We start from the raw sequence: 20,489 nt of genomic DNA, 5'->3' as shown, positions 1-20,489 counted from the left end.
AGCTGAGTGTCATAGATGAGCGAAGATAAGCATAGGGGCAGAAGAATCATTTTAGCAAGATATAAGACAGGACTGAGTTTTAGAAGAATTCAAATTAACTGAGTAATCTTTGCCCGAATGGAGATCAACATTTAAGAAATTAGTAGTGGATATTCAAGAAGTAAAAACTGTGCAGGGCAAAGCTACTCAAACTGGGCAGTGGAATGCAATGTGCTTTCATCAGCAAAACTATGGACAGAATTTCCAGTTAATGGTACAAGGTCAATAATATACAAGAGGAAAACAGTGGGAGAAATAAATGAACCTTGGGGAACATCAGCATGTGGAGAAGTTAGAAGACAGAGCTATCTACCATCACCTGCAGTGAGTGGTCAAAGAAAAAGCTGGATACCCAATACAAAAACAGTTGGCAACCCATAAGACGAAGCTTATTTAGAAGACCTTTATGCTAAACACGACCAAAAGTCTTTGAAATGTCAAGAGCAACTGTTTAAGCTTCACCAAATTTTTCCATTGTCTGTCCACACTGCATCTATATCGGTGATTATTGATCAGATGAAAGGTTTCTAGATAGTTTAGGGGTTGGCAATTAATGGATTTCTCCATTACTTTAGAAAATGGTAGAAGTAAGTGCAGTGGGATGATAGAATAGGAGGGATTTGTTAGGAACTGGCTAGATATGAGAAAATTTCCAAGCAGAAGGGAAACACCAGTGAAATAAGAAAGTGTAAAAAGGTGACATAGAACAGAAGTAAGATCAGGAGCACAGGTTTTCAGAACAAGTGGAGAAATACCATCAAGACCTAGTGCTTATTTGGCATTAAGACTGTTCAAAACTCTGTTGATATCCTTTTGATGGAACACTAAAGTAAGCATGAATGGAGTGTACCGGGAATGGTTGGAGATGGTTTACCAATACAAAAAATAGTAATTAGGTAATCAATACAAGAATTAGAAGAAAAGAAAAAAGATGCTAGCATGTCAAATTTATCTTTAGCTGAGGTGGCAATAGAATCATCCAGTTTTGGTAGAGATTTGGGAAAAGATATGGGCAAAAGTTCCGGCCAACAGCTTTAGCAAGAGACCAGAATGCTCATCTACTACTTGGACAAGAAGCAAGTTTTCTACTCTTAGCTTATTCAAAATCTAGTTTGGAATGGTTTAATATCTTTATTGCAATCAGTGAAAAGTTTTACATGGATGCCTGATACAATACCCAGAACAGCAACAATGCTACAGGTTTATATTTACAATTGTTGCGACCTTTGGTATAGGCAGAAAATGAACCTGGAGATTTGAATGCAAGCCAATTTGCAACATTGCAATAATCTTATCCTGAACAGCCTTAGCACATTTATTGGAAAACCAATGTTTGGATAAAGGGTGAGATTTTAAGGGGAAGTGTAGAATAAAGGATTTCATCACTGCAACAATAATTTCACTGACACAATCTGAGAAAACATTTATGTCAGATGATTTAAAACAGTAATACAACCAAGGAAGAAAAGAGGAACAGAAATTACACAGACCATTATATTTTGTATATTTGTAATGCCAAACAACATGAAGATGAGAGTGGCCATGAGAGAAAGTCTCCATTGGAGAAGAGACCATAACCAAGTTACAATCTGAGTTGCTAGAAGACCACTCACCTTGACCATGTACATGGAACAGGTGGAGAAATACTGTCAAGAGCTGGAGCTTTTTTGGCATCAAGATAGTTCAAAATGTTTCTAACATCCTTTTAGATGGAAGATCACAGGAGGCATTTAATGGTAGGATGTGATTTATCAAGGTCATCAATACAAGAGTTAGAAGAAATGGAACCATCAAGGAATCAAGTTTTAACAGAGATGGGAGCAGGTTGCAGGCAGCACCTTCAGCAAGACACCAGAATGCTTGACTACCATTTGGACAAGAAGTAAGTTTTCTACCTTTAGCCTATTCAAAATTTAGTTTGGACTGATTAATAACTTCTTTACAGTTATTGTGAGGATTAGTATGGGAAGAAAATGAACCTGGATTTTGATGGAAGTCAATTGTGATATGCAACATTCTTATCTTGAACAGCCTTAGCACATTTATTGGAAAACCAAGGTTTGGATAAAGGATGAGACTTTAAGGGGAAGTGTAGAATAAAGGATTTCATCACTGCAACAATAATTTCACTGATGCAATCTGAGCAAACATTTACATCAGATAATTTAAAACAGTAATCCAACCAAGGAAAAGAAGAACAGAAATCACACAGATCATTCTATTTTGCATTATTGTAATGCCAAACAACATGAGGTTGAGAGTGGCCATGAGAGAAAGGCACCATTGGAAAAGAGACCATCACCAAGTTTCGATCTGAGGTTAGAGGACCACTCCCTTGATTTGGAAGGGTTATTTGTGAGAAAAAGGTCAAGAGTGTTGGCTGTGTGGTTAGAATTGTTTGCTTTTCTGGTAGGTGAATGAACAATCTGCATGAGCTCATTAGTAATTGCAAAAGCCTCAGCATCTTGATCAGCTGGATCCACATGACTAGACAACAGAAGCCAGCTGGGGTTGTGAACTTTAAAATCATCAGGGAAAATTATCTCACTGTTAGGAAAGTTGGAATGGAGAAAGTCAAGTTTCAAAGAGAGGAAGTCAAAAGGTTCTGAGTGATTAGTGGAATTGAGAGAACAACAAAGGTAACAGATGAATTTGAGAGAATGTAGCAGAGAGATTTTAATCCAGAGAAGATTGAAAAGAGGAGATTCCAAATTACTAAGTCTCTGACAGTGGATAATCAGAGAGGACATATGCATAAGTACCAGCTTTGAGCACCTCTGTAGCCAGGTGGGCAGGAGCAGCAGCAGCAGTGCGCAGCACATGCTTCTTGATTAGACTGGGGTTTGAGCCTGTGACCACCAAATACAGAGGATGCGGAAAGGTCAGGAATGACCACCGCATATCCCCGGAGCAATATGGCCTTAGTTGCTAATGCTCCTAAAAACCAAACAACCAGCTTTGAAGTGAAAGGAATCATACAGGGAATAATTAGGACAACTGAGATGAGCAGTGGGGCTTGGCAGACTATAAGTGGAAATGTACATCATTCAGATTGAAACCGAGAACACGTATATTTGTGAAACGAACAAGGAAGTGTTTGAGAAGTTTAGATATTTTTGCAGCATAAGGCAGTTTGTTAGAAGGTCATTTAATAGTCTGCTAGCCACAAGCAAAGTTATTAACTCATTAGTAATTAACAATGGAGGCTCACTCAAGAGTTTCTAGCTTCACAAGTCAGTCTTACATTAAAGCATTAGGCTGATAATCATACTTGCTAACTTTACTAATCATACCTGCTAATGCTCATAAAAACCAAAAAACAACCACCTTTGAAGTGAAAGGAATCATACAGGGAATAATTAGGACAACTGAGATGAGCAGTGGGGCTATGCAGACTATAAGTGGAAATGTACATCATTCAGATTGAAACCGAGAACACGTATATTTGTGAAACGAACAAGGAAGTGTTTGAGAAGTTTAGATCTTTTTGCAGCATAAGGAAGTTTGTTAGAAGGTCATTTAATAGTCTGCTAGCCACAAGCAAAGTTATTAACTCATTAGTAATTAACAATGGAGAGCTCACTCAAGAGTTTCTAGCTTCACAAGTCAGTCTTACATTAAAGCATTAGGCTGATAATCATACCTGCTAACTTTTAGAAATCAAAAAATGAAAGACTTTTAATAGAGACTTAGCTTGAAACAGTGCACTCCAGAAGCTCTTTTCAAATGGTAACAGAATTTTCTTCCAAATTAATAATAACTAAGTTAATGCATGTCAATGCATTAACTTAGTTAATGCATTGACATGCATTAACTAAGCATGTAACTAAGCATTAACTATAGCATGTAAATTATTCATGTTGTAATGAAATATAACAAATTGCCTGTATTTTTAAGTTTGTTGCATTTTTGTTATTTTTGTTTCTTTATTCTGTTTTATTACATATTATTGGATAATGCAAAATCTTTACATTCCATAACCTGGTAAAAGTTGACTTATAGCATGCTACCCCACCTTACACAAATTGACAACAACAGCACAGTTACATCATTCAAAAAATTAAATAAGCTAATGTTCTTTTAAATAACAAGTTCTCTTAAAAAACAAAACATATACATAATTAAATAACCTAACCTTTTAACAACAAACACTACAATATGCAACACAGAACGAACTACCAGTAACAATAATGGTTCACTAAGCTCACCTTGAGTTGTTAATGTCCCTTAGAAAAACAAGCTATGCAATACATGCATTGCATTACATTTAGGCACATTTAATTATTAAACGAGAGCCTAAAACCTCATTGAGGTTAAATTTGGTTCAAAAGTCCAAAAGAAGAATATTCTAAAAAATTCTTGAAATTTTGAAAAGGATCACATCTGCTACTGCTCCAGCTTTACCACAATATTAACATGTGTGGCTGGGGGATCAAATTATATTTAAAATCCTCCAACAAAGGGTCCAACATATTATATTCTGAAAATGTTGTGTTGATTCAATGTTTCCTTTTTGAGTAATTTAAATAGTAATACTAGCATTATCTGCCCATCCCCTCTAATAATGCATCTAATACTTACTAAATTTTATTCAAACCATCCATTTCCACAACAATAGATGGAAGTTTGTTTCAACAATTAACTGCTTTCTGGATGAAAGTATTTCACACATATATCCTGCAACCATCCTTTTTCAATACAAATTTATATTCCATTATGTGTCTCATTTGAGAAAGAGTAAAGATGTCATCAACATTTAGTTTACTCAGTCCATTTAGTTTCAAAGGTCATTATAGTGGAACACTGCTAAATGAACTATGGTGTTCATATAATTTTCAAAGCAGGGGCAGGGATGTTTGAAAATGGTTTCACTGATGAGCTGGGACATCCTGGATTTTCTGTTCACAGAAATTCCAAAGAAACGAATTTCAAGTTCTGATGTAAATAAAAATATGTATTACCATGCTGCATCTCATTTCATGTCTTTATCCCCCCCCCCCACACCAGTGGAATATACCCCATGGCTTGGGAGGCACTGTACCAAAGTGTCACCGAGAACTGTACTACTGAGGCAGCAAGGAGCACCTTTCTATGATCAGCATTAGATGTAGAGTTCTGACTGGTTACTTGGTGATTTTTTTTTTTTTAATTTACTAATGAAAAGATTATGGGACTCTTTAATAATGAAAATTTTCTGCATTTATAGCCAGTAAAATGAATGAATTCAATTTTTATCACATTTATAAAGACAAAAAGTGTTTTAAAATATTTCCAAGATGATATAATTCAGAAAAGAATTAGAATGCATGCAATACAGTAGTTATTGATATTAGTGAAATAATATAAATTTGATATTAGTAGAATACACATATTTTATATTACACGTATTGATAGTAAAAAAAAATACATAATAATATTTCTTATATTTAGTAAAAAATATTAAAAATATATTATCATATTTTACAAATATCAAATATATATTTTTTCAGTAATATAAAAAATGACTGTATTGCATGCATTCTGATTCTTTTCTGAATTACATGAACTTGAAAATATGTTTACTGTGTCACAGTAAACAGGTTAATCTGGCAATCAAACACACCAAGATAAAGTATACAAATATGAAGGAGAAGTCAGGTGCAGTGAACCTTTGTCAATTTTTCAAATTTGAATTTGTTGGATGATTGTTTTCTACAGCAGCATGTTCGAGAGGCTACCAGAGGAGTAATACTCGATCTGATTATGAGCAGTACTTATTCATGCATTAAGAATCTGCAGATAGAGGAACCATTTGGTGGCAGTGATCATAGCACACTGATGTAGGATTTACTTAAAGATGTAACTACCACCAGAGGTAAAGGGAAGGGTTTTTACTTTCATAAAGGTGACTACAGTAATCTCAGACAGTTTTTAAATTCTATACAGTGGGACCAACTGATTATGTTATCAAAATCGAATTCTAAACGGAAAGCATTCAAAGAATTAATCTTTGAAGCTACCAGGCTTTTTCACAACTGTTCAAGGTTTAAGCCTAAATGGATATCAGATGAATTAATAAGACTCGTGGCAGAGAAGAACAATGCATGGGATGCATATAAAGTATCAGGTGACACAGAAGCTTATGGTAGATATAAGCTAGTCTATAATCAAGAGACAAAGGCAGTTAAGCAAGTGAAGGCAGATTAAGAGAAATCTTTGGCAAAGGATGCAAAGAAAAATAGCAAAGACTTCTTTGCTTATGTAATTCTAGAAGGAAGGGAATGAATCAGATTGGTCCACTTGATATTGATGGTTTGACCGTTGATGATCCTGCTCAGGTAGCTGATAAATTGAATGAGTATTTTGTCTCTACATTAACACAAGAGGACTTATTGAGGAAGAGGAATGCCAAAAGTTTATCAAACTCTAACAAGGAGCTTTTGTTTGTTTGTTTGTCTGGTTTTTTTATTGGCGCATTAGCAACTGAGGCTATAATGCGCCAAACTCAGATGATATGTAAAAAATTTAAATTTTCACTGACCTATTTACTTAGGTCACCATGTCAGTATATAAAATAACAAAGGTATAAAATGTAGAAAAAATAAATCAATAAAGAAATAACAATAACATGTAAATATTAAATACAAGTAAAAACCTTTATTGATTTAAAATAACTAAAAATAGCAGATACATTGTCATTGTCAGATAAAATCTGACTGAGTGTATACGGCTCAGCCAGATGATTAAAAGCGGTAAAACGGATATTGCTAAAATCTGGACAGTCAATTAAAATGTGTCTAATTGATAAAATTGTGCCAAAAGACTCACACATAGGAGGGTCATCAGCCCTCAGCAAAAAAGAATGTGTCAAATGACTATGTCCTATGCAGGTCCGGACAAGAACAACTTCCTCCTTACGATTCCTGCGCAGACTAGACTGCCACGGTTCAATTACAGGCTTTATATGATATAATTTATTCGCAGTCTGTCTATTCCACGAATCCTGCCATTGGGAATGTATTTTCTCGTGTATTATTTGCCTGTAGTCTGTATAGGGGACTGACAGGCAGCAATTATTATTGAGAATTTCTGATTTGGCTGCGGTGTCAGCCAAATCGTTTCCCATAATCCCAATGTGGCTGGGAATCCAGCAGAAGAGGATATCATATTCACATTCATGGAGAAAGTGAATCTTCTGCTGAATGCTAGACAGAACTGGATGAGAATTATATCTCACAGTTATTAAAGCCTGTAACACGCTGAGAGAGTCAGAATATAAAATGAACCGTTGGTATTGGCATTCACTGATGTGATCCAAAGCTAACTCAATAGCGTGCAGCTCTGCAGTAAATATGCTGCATTCAGAGGGAATCTGCTCCGATGTAGTGCTGTCTGTAAAGACAGCAGCAGATCCTACATATGACTCCGACTTCGAACCGTCTGTGTAAACTGGCGTGAAGTCAGAATGTTCAGCTCGGTGTGCTGAATAAAGCTGCAGGTAGACTGATGATGGAGTGTCCGACTTTGCCCAATTTCTAAGGGATAAGTCACATGCCGGGAGATGAGCATGCCAGGGTGGAAAGGGTTGCTTTGGTGTTTGGGCAACCTTGTCTACCTTGATATTAAGTTCATTGAGTAGCTCTTGGAGACGAATACCAAAAGGACGATTGGCAGTCTTACGGGTACTGTACAAATTTTCCCATCGTGGCTCAAAAACGAATGGCCACGTTGGATGGTCTGGCAGGGATTTCAGTTTTAAAGCGTACTTTAAAGACAACTGCTTATGTCGAAGCGATAACGGTGGTTCGTTTGCTTCGACGTATAAACTCTGGACAGGAGATGTTCGAAATGCTCCAGTAGCGATACGTAGAGCCTGATGATGGACAGGGTCCAGCCATCGAAGGGCATTGTCTCTGGCTGAAGAATATACTTGGGACCCATAATCTAATTTGGATCGCACAAGTGCACGGTAAAGCCGTAGAAGGGTATTAGTAATGGCCACATGGTGCAAGAAAGCCTATGGCTTATGCTGCACCAGCAAAAAAAAAAAAAAACGAATAAAACAATGATATATAAAAAATAATAATAATAAAAGAAAAGGAAATTAAACCTATCATCCTATGCGCTTCTCTCGCCCGAAGGTACTATCCAGATGACCTTTGAATTTCCCCAAACTGTCAGCCTCTACCACCCATGTAGGCAACTTATTCCAGTAATTTATAACTCACTGGCTAAAATAAAACTTTCAGTCCAATCAAAAGATTTCCTCCCGTAACTTCAATTTATGTCCCCTAGTTCTAGCATCATTTATAATCTTGAAAATTTCGTCCTCCATTTTACTGCCTCTCGGAGCCTTAAACACCTCAATCAAAACTCCTCTGAGGTGTCTAGTTTCCGAACTCTGCAACCCACATATTAGAAGTCTTTCTTCATAAGAACCTCCTTTTGCCGATCAAAAGGAGGTTCTTATGAAAGGTTCTTTATCTTGGGGTGCATCGGTCTGCACCCCAAGATAAAGAGGAAAGCGAGCGGAGCATATTAAGGCCTCTTGTGCACTTTGTGCGGAGTTGACGAATATGATCCAAAAAGGTCAGTTTTTTATCGAATATGAGTCCCAAGAATTTTGTGTTCGCTGCTACTGGAATAGCATTTTGTCCGAGCCTTAATTCAGGTTCAGGATGAAGATTACGCTTGCGACAAAAGTGTACGCAAACTGTCTTCTCCAGCGAGAACCTGAAGCCATTAGCAAGTGCCCAGGAATCCAGACTATCAATGGCTTTCTGCAGTTGTCGTTCAATAACCCTCATGTTGCACGACTGACAAAAAATGCTAAAGTCATCAACATAGAGGGCACTGTTTACAGTTGGAGGAAGTTGTTCTGTGATGGAATTTATTTTGATGGCAAAAAGTGTGACACTTAATACTGATCCTTGTGGTACTCCCTCCTCTTGGCTAAAGGAGCGAGAGAGTGAGGATCCCACACGAACTTGGAACGATCGATTGGCTAAAAAGTTTTGAATAAAAAAGGGGAGATGCCCTCTAAGGCCTAGGCTATGTAAATCTTTTAAAATGCCAAATCTCCAAGTTGTGTCATATGCTTTTTCCATGTCAAAGAACACCGACACCAAGTGTTCGCATTTTAGGAAAGCATCCCGGATGGATGCTTCCAATCTAATAAGATGGTCCAAAGTGGACTGGTTCCTTCGGAAGCCGCACTGGATGTTGGAGAGAAGGTCATTTGATTCGAGATACCATATTAAACGAGAATTAACCATTCTCTCCAGGATTTTGCACAGACAGCTAGTCAGAGCAATAGGACGATAATTGGTGGTGACTTTTGGATCCTTTCCTGGCTTAGGAAAGGCAAGAACGATTGCCTTTCGCCAAGAGTCTGGAAACTGCCCTTCAGTAAAGATTCTGTTATACAGAAGGAGCAGACAATCCATAGATTTTGGTGAAAGATGTTTAATCATTTCATAATGGATGCCATCTGGTCCAACGGCACTTGCTTTGGAAAGAGCGAGGGCTCTTTTCAGTTCCTGAATAGTGAAATCCCCGTTGTAGCGATAAATGCTCTTAGATTTAAAGCTAAGTGCCTGTTTTTCGATTTTATATTTCAGGACCAGGAACTCTGGGGAATACGAAGATGTTCCGGAGATGTTAGAGAATGTTTCCCCAAGAGCATTGGCTATTGCAGTTGGATCTGCAATAGCGCATCCATTATAATCTAGGATTGAAGAAGGGTGGGATGTATATTTTCCCTTCATTTTCCGGATTTTATCCCAGACTACCTTAGAGTTGGTAGACTGGTTAATAGATGATGTAAAACGGATCCACGATTCCTTTTGACTCTGACGGCAGATATATCGTGCTTTGGCTCGTGCACGTTTAAAGGCTATAAGGTTGGTCGTGGTAGGATATCGGCAGAATATCCACCACGCTTTGTTTTGAGCCTTTTTTGCTGCTGTGCATTGTGAATTCCACCAAGGTTTGGGAAATGGTGGAAACCAGGCAGATGTTTTTGGAACAGCATTCGCAGCTGCTTGGACAATAATTTCTGTGATGTACGTAACTGCATCATTGATAGGCTCTTGACTGACTGTGCTAAGATCAAAATTTGCCGGATGTTGGAAGGCAGTCCAGTCAGCCTGATCAATCTTCCACCGTGGTAACCTGAAGGGAAGACGTGGTCTCCCACTTTGTAACGAGGTTATCACAGGGAAGTGATCACTTCCGTATGGATTCTCCTCCACTTCCCAAGTGAGTGAAGGGAGTAGAGAAGGGGAGCAGATAGAGAGATCAATGGCAGAAAAAGTATGGGTAGGCATGTGGAAGAAGGTATCTGTTCCAGTATTTAGAAGGGAAAGGTCATTGTCATTTAGCATATGCTCTACGACTCGTCCCCTTCCACTGATGTTAGCACTACCCCACAGGGTGTTATGTCCATTAAAATCCCCTAGAAGTAAGAAAGGGGGAGGCAATTGTGTTAGAAGATCATCAAGGTCTTCCTGGGAGATGTCAGTCCCAGGTGGCAAATAGGTAGAGCAGACCGTTAATAAAAATCCCAGAGTAAGGCGAATTGCAACAGCTTCTATGCTAGTTGTAATTAGCAAGGGCTGCACTGGGGTCTGGTTACCCACAAGGATAGCCACTCCCCCATAAGCAGAGCCATCCGCAATTCTATCCTTTTGAAAAATTGTGATGTTGTGCATGGTGGGATCATCATTTGCCTTAAGATATGTCTCCTGCAAGCAAAAGCAAACTGGCTCGTGCTTTTGCAGGAGAGCCTTGATGTCATCAATATTTCGCCGGAATCCACAACAATTCCATTGTAGGAATTTAGCCATTATTTTGGCTTGGTGGGTCCATCAGGCGGCTTCCGAGTTGCTGAGGGCTTACTTTTATCAGTCTTGGGTTTATCTTTTTTGGGGAAGGATGGACGCTGTCCCGTGTCCATTTCTTCCTCCGCAAAGAGTTCCAAGACTGAATCTTCGTGTACCTCCTTCTGCTCGACATCCATCTTTTCTTGGGTACTAGGGGGGACTTCCCCTTTTTTATTCTTTTCTTTCATAGTTACCTTTGTTACTTGTGGAGCATTAGGAGGTACCGATATAGGAGTGGCAGCTGATTGGTCCTTCTGTGCAGGTTTTTGAGAACTTAAGAGATAACGCGCGATGGGAGTGAAAGACTCCTTTGGAGGAATGGTCATGTCTCTGAGTTCCGACAGAACATCTCCCTGCTACCTTCTGGGCGTAGATAGGTTTGTTGATATTCAGGGGTTTGACTGATTTCCTTGCCTCCTGGTATGATATATTTAGCTCTGCCTTCAGCCGTTGAATTTCTTTTTCTTCTTTCCACCTCTGGCATGCTCGTGAATAGGCCGGGTGTTCGCCTTCACAGTTAATACAGGTGGGTTTTGTGGCTGAACATGCTGTTGTCTCGTGATCCTTTGCACCGCATCGAGCGCATGCAAGGACTCCACGGCAGACCATTTGAGAATGTCCATACTTCTGGCATTTAAAACACCGTAAAGGGTTCGGAACGTATGGACGCACTGAACAATTGATGTATCCAGCTTTAATCTCGTCAGGAGGTTTAGGAGAGTTAAAAGTCAGGATAACGCTCCTGGTTTTAACAATTTTTCCATCCCTTCGTGCAGTAATTCTCTTGACGGCAATAACTCCCTGGGGTTTTAATTCAGAGCAGATTTCCTTGTCGGTTACGTCGAGAAGGTCCCACTCCGAAATGACACCTCTCGATGAATTGAGTGTTCTGTGTGGTGTCACTGTTATGGGTATTCCACCGATTGATGTTACTCGGAGGAGATGTTCTGATTGCCTGTCATTTTTAGTTTCAATTAAAAGGTCTCCAGAATGAAGCCTCTTAACTGATTTGGGTGAACCTGCTAACCCATCTAACCCTTTTTGAATAAAAAAGGGCGACATTTTACCAATCGGTGTCTCATTGGTAGAATGCATAATTAAAAACCTTGGGACAGGCCCTGATGGTAATTCGGTTCGCTGCCTCTTTTTAGCAATAATGCTATCTGATTCTTTGTCTATGGTTTCAGATAGGGACCGGGTTGGGGCCCCTGAAGAAATAGGTTTATCAGGATTCATAGAGAAATTTTATTTGGTTCAGTGCCCAGGCTCCCCACCCACCACGGATCCCAAAGGGACGCCCACTACCCAGCATGCAATAAATGCGCTCGGGAGTGGGACGCCAGGGCTACCCAGACACTATACCTGCACCAGCGCCAGCCTGAATCCTGTCCCTCGGACCATGAGGGTAGGGGCGTGACATTGACACGGCTGACCCTCGCAGGCAAGCCTACTAGCCGATTGATCCTAGCCGGGCCTTCCAGGACCACCCCTCTTGTCGAAGCAGTGGCCAAAGTGGTGTATTGAAGCTGGGCCCCTCAACCACCAGGATCCCCCTTTCCGAATTTCCACGGGTCGTAGCGCACGGCAAACACGCCGGATTCCATTGACGTAAGCCTGGAACCTGGGCTGTGGGCTTTGGATCCCAGTGATGCTAGTCTGGAAGTCCAGCAGCGTCACTGGGAGGTCCCCTCACCACGTACAGGTGCCCACATCGAGGGGCTAACAAGGAGCTAAAGGATTTTGTAATAACTGAGAGCAAAGTGGAGGAGAAATCGTTGAAGTTAAACATAAGAAAGGCACCTGGGGTGGATGGAATCCATCCAGTTATATTAGAGGCGGCAAAGGAAGTAAGCAAACCCTTAGCCATAATTATGTGAACATCCTTGGACTCAGGGGAAGTCCCCATGGACTGGAGATGTGCAAATGTATCTTCAAGTTCACAAAGGGGAATCAAAAGGTAACATGAATAATTACAGACCAGTTAGTTTGACTTCTTGTCCAGGAAAAAAATGGAGTCACAGTTAAAGAAACATTGCAGGATCATCTAGACAAGACTGCAGTAATAATTCAGACACAGCATGGGTTTGTTAAGGGGAAGTCCAGTGTGACCAATTTGATTGGATTCTATTATATGGTCACAAAAGAACTGGATGCAAAAAGTAATTTTGATATCATATACTTGGATTCCAGGAAAGTTTTTGATACTGTTGCGCATGGAAGACTACTGTACAAATTGGAGCAGTATAGTATTAAGGGTAATATGCTACAATGGATAAAAAGGTGGTTGAGTGGGAGAAGAGAAGACAGAGAGTGGTAATCAATGGATGCTGCTCTTTGTGGACTAATGCTATTAGTGGAGTCCCCAGGGTTCAGTGTTGGGCCCACTGTTGTTTTGTGTATTTATCAATGATATTGATGAAGGTATATCAGGCTTAGGTTGATGATACAAAGGTTGGCAGGGTTGTTAATGACAGTAATGGCAGTGTGCTACTGCAACAGGATCTTGAAAATTGGGCAGATGGGCTGAGAGGTGGCAACTGAAGTTTAACATTGACAAATGTCTGGGGTTACTGCATATGGGAAGCAGTAACCCCAGAGTAACCTACCAAATATGTGGGGTACTACACTCAGGTTAGTGGAGAATAAAAAGTACTGGGGGATAATTGTGCAGTCAGATATGAAGTTTTATGAGCAGTGCAGATAGGCTGCCAGAACAGCTGATATGGTCTTGTCAATGATATACAGGAATTTTGCTATCACGGATAAGGAGGTGATTATCCCCTTGTATAAGTCAATGGTCAGGCCACACCTTGAGTACTGCACACAGGTCTGGAGGCCTCATTTTAGGAAGTATGTAGGGCTACTGGAACAAGTACAGAAAAGGGCAACGAGACTGGTGAGGGGAACAAAGGGTTGCTCTTACCAAGAACGATTTAAGTTCTGCAAATTGCAGCGTCTGGAGACTAGGCACCTGCGAGGTGATCTGATTGAGGTGTATAAGGCCTTGAATGGTTTGGGCAAGCTCACAGCTGATGGGATTCTTCCTCTTGCTCAGATTGCACACCTGAGGGGGCATAAATTCAAGTTGAGGACAGACAGCTGTAGAATAAGATATGAGGAAATTTGCCTTTAGCCAGTGGGTGGTTGATTGCTGGAACAAACTTCCATTGGTCATTGTTCTACTAATGCTAGTGCTCATTGTGTACACATTATTCATTATATCGAAAGTTTATTTTTGAATCCAAATATTCGGTTTATAAATTCACTGGAGTTTCTCTCTGTTATGTATATTTATTTTATGAACAAAGAATTAAAAGAATTTGATATTCTCATTATTTTGATGCTATTCTAATGACTGCAGTTGGAATTTAAGTTACATCTTTTTCTTTTATTCTAACTGCTAAATTTAAGTTACATCTTTTTCTTTTATTCTAACTGCTACATACTGATATCTTTATACTCAGGAATAAAGAATTCTCATAGTTTTAAAAATAACATATACAAACCTCATTTAGTTTTTTAATTTCATCTTCTTGCTCCTGTCTTAATTCATTAGCTCGTTCAAGAAGGTGTTCAGCCTTTTGTTTGGCTTCTTCTTCAAGGTCATCTAATTTTTTATTTCTTTCTCGTATTAGATCCAATTCTTCCAAGCGTTCCTTTCGAGCTATAGATTCATTCTTAAGTAAGAAATGTAAAGATAATTAAAAATAATAATAATAATTGTTGGTTTTTTCTAGATTAATATTATGTCCTTTTCATATCACTGGCCAATAAAATGAATTTTTTTTCTTTTTTACCATCAAAGGTATAAATACACTTTTCTAAACTTTGTGCACTGATTTCAAATATGTTCTTAGTTTTTTAATTCATGATGGTGGAACACTGTTAGTAACCTTGGATATAACCCAATGTGCAAGTCCTGAAATATGACACCTAGTATACTGGGAGGTGATCGCTCAGTAGTGAAACAATGTAAGCAGGGTTCGACATGTGGCATGTACACAGCACGAAGAAATGGCACCCATCTGTGTTATGAGGCAATATTAGGTAGTAGATGGCTCTCATCAAACAATGCAATCAGAAACATGGTGTCACACAGATATAAGGGATGCAGAACTGGAATTTGGGGAGTACGTCTACAGAAAGGACAGACAGGATAGGAAGGGGGGAGGGGTTATGCTATTAGTTAAGAAACACATAAAAACCTAGGAAGTGAAGCCAGTCGACATTGCGGTGTTGAGTCAGTTTGGTGTGACATAAGCATTGGGAGATCAAAATTGAGAGTAGGAGTGTGCTATAGGCCTAATGACTCTGATGAGTATAATAAGAAACTGTACAGGGAAATAGAGTGGGCCAGTAAATCAGAGAGTCTTATAATGGGAGATTTTAATTTCCCAGATATTGACTGGAATTTGGGGGCTGGTCACTCACACACTAGCAGGGCTTTTGTGGATTTATTGGATGATTGTTTTCTACATCAGCATGTTCGGGAGGCAACTAGAGGGAGTAATACTCTTGATTTGATTATCAGCAGTGATTCTTCATGCATTAAGAATCTGCAGATAAATGAACCACTAGGTGGCAATGATCACAGTGTGCTGAAGTGGGATTTACTCAAAGAGGTAACTACCATTAGGGATAAAGGGAAGGGTTATTGCTTCCGTAAAGGCGACTACGATGGACTGAGACAGTATTTAAATTCTATACAGTGGGACCAACTGATGATGTTACCAACAGCAAATTCAAAATGGGAAGCATTCAAAGAACTTATCTTGGAAGCTACTAGGCTTTACATACCAACTAAGAAATATTGTTCAAGGTTTAGGCCAAAATGGATGTCAGATGAATTAATGAGGCATATGGCAGAGAAGAAAAATGCATGGGATACTTACAAATTAACACATGACACAGAAGCCTATGATAGATATAAGTTGATATGCAACCAAGTTACAAAGGAGGTTAGGCAGGCAAAGGCAGATTACGAGAAATCCTTGGCAAGGGATGCAAAGAAAAACAGCAAAGAGTTCTTTACTTATGTAAACTCTAGAAGGAAGGGGATGAATCAGATTGGTCCACTTGATATTGATGGATCAACTGCTGATGATCCTGCTCAGGTAGCTAACAAACTAAATGAATATTTTGCATCGACATTCACACATGAGGAGTTATTCAGCGAGGGGAATGCCAGAGGTGTATTCAACTCTAGCAGTAAGCTACAGAATCTTGAAATAACTGGGAGTAAAGTGGAGGAGAAATTGTTGAAGATAAACACAAGAAAGGCACCCGGGGTGGATGGGATCTATCCAGTTATATTAAAGGAGTCAGCAAAGGAAGTAAGCAAACCCTTAGCCATAATTATGAGAGCTTCCTTGGACTCAGGGGAGGTACCCATAGACTGGAAATGTGCAAATGTGACCCCAATTCACAAAGGAGGATCAAAGGCTGACACAAGTAATTACAGACCTGTGAGCTTACCTTCTGTTCCAGGAAAATTAATGGAGGCACTGGTTAAAGAAGCACTGCAGGATCATTTAGACAAGACTTCAGTTATAGCTCAGACACAGCATGGTTTTGTTAAGGGGAAGTCTTGCCTGACCAATTTGATTGGATACTATGATGCAGTCACAAAAGAACTGGATGCAGGGAATAGCTTTGATATTATATACTTGGATCTTAGAAAGGCTTTTGATACTGTTGTACATGGAAGACTGCTACACAAATTGGAGCAGTATGACATTGGAGGCAATATCACACTGCTCCAATTTGAAGCAGTGTGAAGTTGGAGGCAAATTGCTGCTATGGATAAAGGGGTGGTTGAGGGGGAGAAGACAGAGAGTGGTAATCAATGGACACTGCTCATCGTGGACTAATGTTATTAGTGGAGTCCCTCAGGGCTCAGTGTTGGGTCCATTATTGTTTTCTGTATTTATAAATGATATTGATGATGGTATATCAAGCTTAATGTCCAAGTTTGCAGACGATACAAAGGTTGGCAGGGTTGTCAAGGACACTACTAACACTATGCTGCTGCAACAGGATCTGGAAAGGTTGAGCAGATGGGCTGAGAGGTGGCAAATGAAGTTTAACATTGACAAATGTAAAGTACTACACATGGGAAACAGCAACCCCAGAGCAACGTATCAACTCTGTCGTACTACACTGACAGTGGTAGAGAATGAAAGGGACTTGGGGGTGGTTATGCAGGCAGATATGAAGTTCTCTGAGCAGTGCAGACGGGCTGCAAGAGTAGCTCATGGAGTATTGTCAATGATATACAGGAATTTTTCCAGCAGGGATAAGGAGGTGATTATTCCCTTGTATAAGGCAATGGTCAGGCCACACCTAGAGTACTGTATACAGGTCTGGAGGCCTCATTTCAAGAAGGATGTAGAGCTGCTGGAACGAGTACAGAGAAGGGCAACAAGATTAGTGAATGGAACAAGGGGATGCTCTTACGAAGAAAGGCTTAAGTTTTGCAAATTACAGAGTCTGGAGACTAGGCACCAGCGAGGTGATCTGATAGAGGTGTATAAAGCCTTGAATGGTTTGAGCATGCTCAATGCTGATGGGATTCTTCCTCTAGCTCAAAATAATCACCTGAGAGGGCATAAATTTCAATTGAGGAAAGACAGATGTAGGATAGACGTGCGGAAATTTGCCTTTAGCCAGCGGGTGGTTGGTTGGTGGAACAGACTTCCATCCCTTGTCGTGGAGGTTGATAGCCTAAATAAGTTTAAGGCTCAGCTGGACAGGTATTTTGAACGAACAGAGGGGTGAAGTGGAAGTGGGTTTTTTTTTTTGGCTGATGCTGCATAAGCTTGCTTTCTTGCATCAAATGCCTCTACTAATGCTAATGCTAATGACTTAGCTTATTAGAGGTTTGAAGTGGTGAAACCTAGGTTTAGTCTCCAGAGCAAAGCTCCAGCAACAACCCTCCCCCACCTTTTCCATCATGCAGTATGAAAGATGTCTTTTGAGGTTATGATGGGCATTAAGGCGAGATCCAATCTTCCCAACATTTAGACGGCAGAGCTCTAAAATGGTGTTTACAGGCTGGCCACTAGACAGTCCATTTTACCGTACAGAACCTATTGGTAACTCTCTTGAAGGCATCCATATCAGCTGATGTATAAGCTTGCTGTCTCTACTTTGCACCAACCATTGGTAAATCTCTTGAAGGCATCCATATCAGCTAATGTACAATCTTGCTGTCTCTACTTTGCATGCCAGGACTGGAGAAAGTTTGAGTAGCGCATATGGGGGGGGGCATTGTCAATGCCACATTATGTCAAGGAGCTGGATATATTATTATCCATGTGTATGCCACATCCAAAAATTTCATTACTTCATACAGCATGTGCTCTCCACCTTTTCTTACTACTCAATACATTGCAAATAGACAAACTAACAGAACAAACCTATCTTCAAAATGATCTAAACCTCCCAAATAGTAACTTGTTTATTTCACAAATATACATGGTCTCAGTCCTAATCTCAATGGTGTTCATTTACATTTACTTTTTCTGATAGAAACCCAGTTATCAGTTGAGCCAACCACTGCTAATCTCAGTTGTCCTAATTATTCTCTGTAAGATTCCTTTCATTTCAAAGTTGGTACTTGTGCATATGTTAGCTCTGATATTCCCTGTCAAAGACATTGGTAATTTGCAAGCTCCTCTTTTTGATCTTCTCTGGCTTAAAATCTCTCTATTCCATTCTACCAACTTCACTAATCACTTAGAACTCTTTGACTTCCTTTATTTGAAACTTGGTTATCTCCAGTACAATTTCCCTAACAGTGAGGTAATGTTCCTTGGCGATTTTAATGTTCACAATCCAGCTGGCTTTCATTTTCTAGTCACACGGACCCAGCTGGTTGGGATGCTGAGGCTTTTACAATTACTAATGACCTCACACAGATTGTTAATTTACCCACCAGAATAAAAGACAATCCTAACCACACAGCCAACACTCAACCTTTTTTCTCATAAACAACACTTCCAAGTCCACTCACCTAAACTTGTACTTTCAAGTACAAGTTTAGGTGAGTGGACCAGTAGGCACCTCAGATCACAACTTGGTGATGGTCTCATTGGCAATAGAGCCTTCCTCTTGCGGCCATTCTCATCCTTGTGTTGTTTATCATTACAAGAATGCAAAATGGAATGACCTTTGAGATTATTATTTTTTTTTTCATTGGTTGGATTTCTGTTTTAAATCTCCTGATGTCAATGTCTGCTCAGATAATGTCAGTGAAATTATTCTTGTAGGGATGAAATCCTTTATTCCACATTAAAATCTTTTCATTTACCTAAACTTTGGGTTTCGAATAAATGGCAAAGTCTGTTTAATATAAGAATGTTGCATATTGCAACTGGCTTACCTCCAAATCTCCACATTCATTTTATACTGACATCAAAGCTCACAATTGTAAAGCAGTTATTAATCAGTCCAAACTAGATTTCAAACAAGCTAAGAGCAGAAGACTTACTTCTTGTCCAACTGCTATTCAAGGATTCTGGTTCCTTACCAAAGCTACTGGCCGCAACTTTTGCCCATCTCCACTCCCACCTTTTTTAAAACCCAATAGTTCTATTGGCACTGCAGCTAAAGATAAAGCCAATCTACTAGCATCTTACTTTTCTTCTAACCCTTGTATTGATGATCTTTGTAAACCACCTCCTGCAATTCCCAGTAAGCCCATTCAATGTCGCCTGTGACCTTCCATCAAAAAGGATGTTAGAAGAATTTTGAATAATATTGATGCAAGGAAAGCTCCAGTTCCTGATGGTATTTTCCCCTTTTTCTCAAAACCTGTGCTCTGAGCTTACTCCTGTTCTCTTTCAACCTTTTAAACCTTCTTATTTTACTGGTGTTTTCCCTTCTGCTTGGAAATTTGCTCATATCCAACCAGTTTTTAAAAATAGGTGACAAATCCATCCCATTTCATTGTACTTACTTCTACATTTTCTAAAGTAATAGTGAAGTCCATTAATCAACAGCTGCTAAACTATCCAGAAACCTAACATCTAATCAATGATCACCACGGTATGGATGCCAGTGTCGATCCAGTGGTGATATACTGGCTTATGTTACCTATCTATGGACAGATTCAATGGAAAAATTTGGTGAAAAACCTAACAGTTGCACTTGACATTTCAAAGGCTTTTGATCATGTTTTGACTTGCCATTAGATGCCAAAGCTAAAACAGGTCCACCTCCATAGCTGTATGAAGATGAGAAGTAGAAATATTGAACATACTGCATTGAGTATCATTAGGATAAAGTCGCTTGTATTCAGGCTTTAGGCAGAGGGGTCAGTTCAAAAAGTCGGAGAGTCTCTCACAGATGACAAGTGCAAAGTGTGTTAGTTGTCTGATGGCACCAGGGGTTTCCCCCATCTCCATGTTGTGTACTCTGTTTGTATAGCACAGAACTCTGTGAAGGCCACAGATTTAAAAAGTGTGTGGGGAGTGGAAGGATGTGTAGTGTTGTGTACCACTGTTTCCCACAGATGACAGTGGAGCGAATGGCATTGTCTCCTGTATGGCTACCACAACTGGAAGTGCTTCCTGTATGACTACCAAC

The 20,489-nt window shown here is 39.6% G+C and overlaps 1 protein-coding gene across 1 annotated transcript in view; it reads right to left on the bottom strand.

The window, feature by feature from the left end:
• The window catches only part of LOC150089920 (cilia- and flagella-associated protein 45-like), a 154,820-nt gene that overhangs the window by 86,778 nt on the left and 47,553 nt on the right, over window positions 1-20,489 (bottom strand). The window contains exon 5 of the mRNA XM_090390133.1: window positions 14,408-14,578. Within this exon, the coding sequence (XP_090246259.1) occupies window positions 14,408-14,578 (171 nt within the window). The remainder of the gene's footprint in view (window positions 1-14,407; window positions 14,579-20,489) is intronic.

Source organism: Mastigoproctus giganteus, chromosome 2, assembly GCF_048544385.1.
Source record: "Mastigoproctus giganteus isolate SK-2022 chromosome 2, ASM4854438v1, whole genome shotgun sequence".
Lineage (NCBI taxonomy): Eukaryota > Metazoa > Arthropoda > Arachnida > Uropygi > Thelyphonidae > Mastigoproctus > Mastigoproctus giganteus.
Note: the sequence above shows the minus strand (reverse complement) of the source record. Positions and strands in the feature narration are given on the sequence as shown.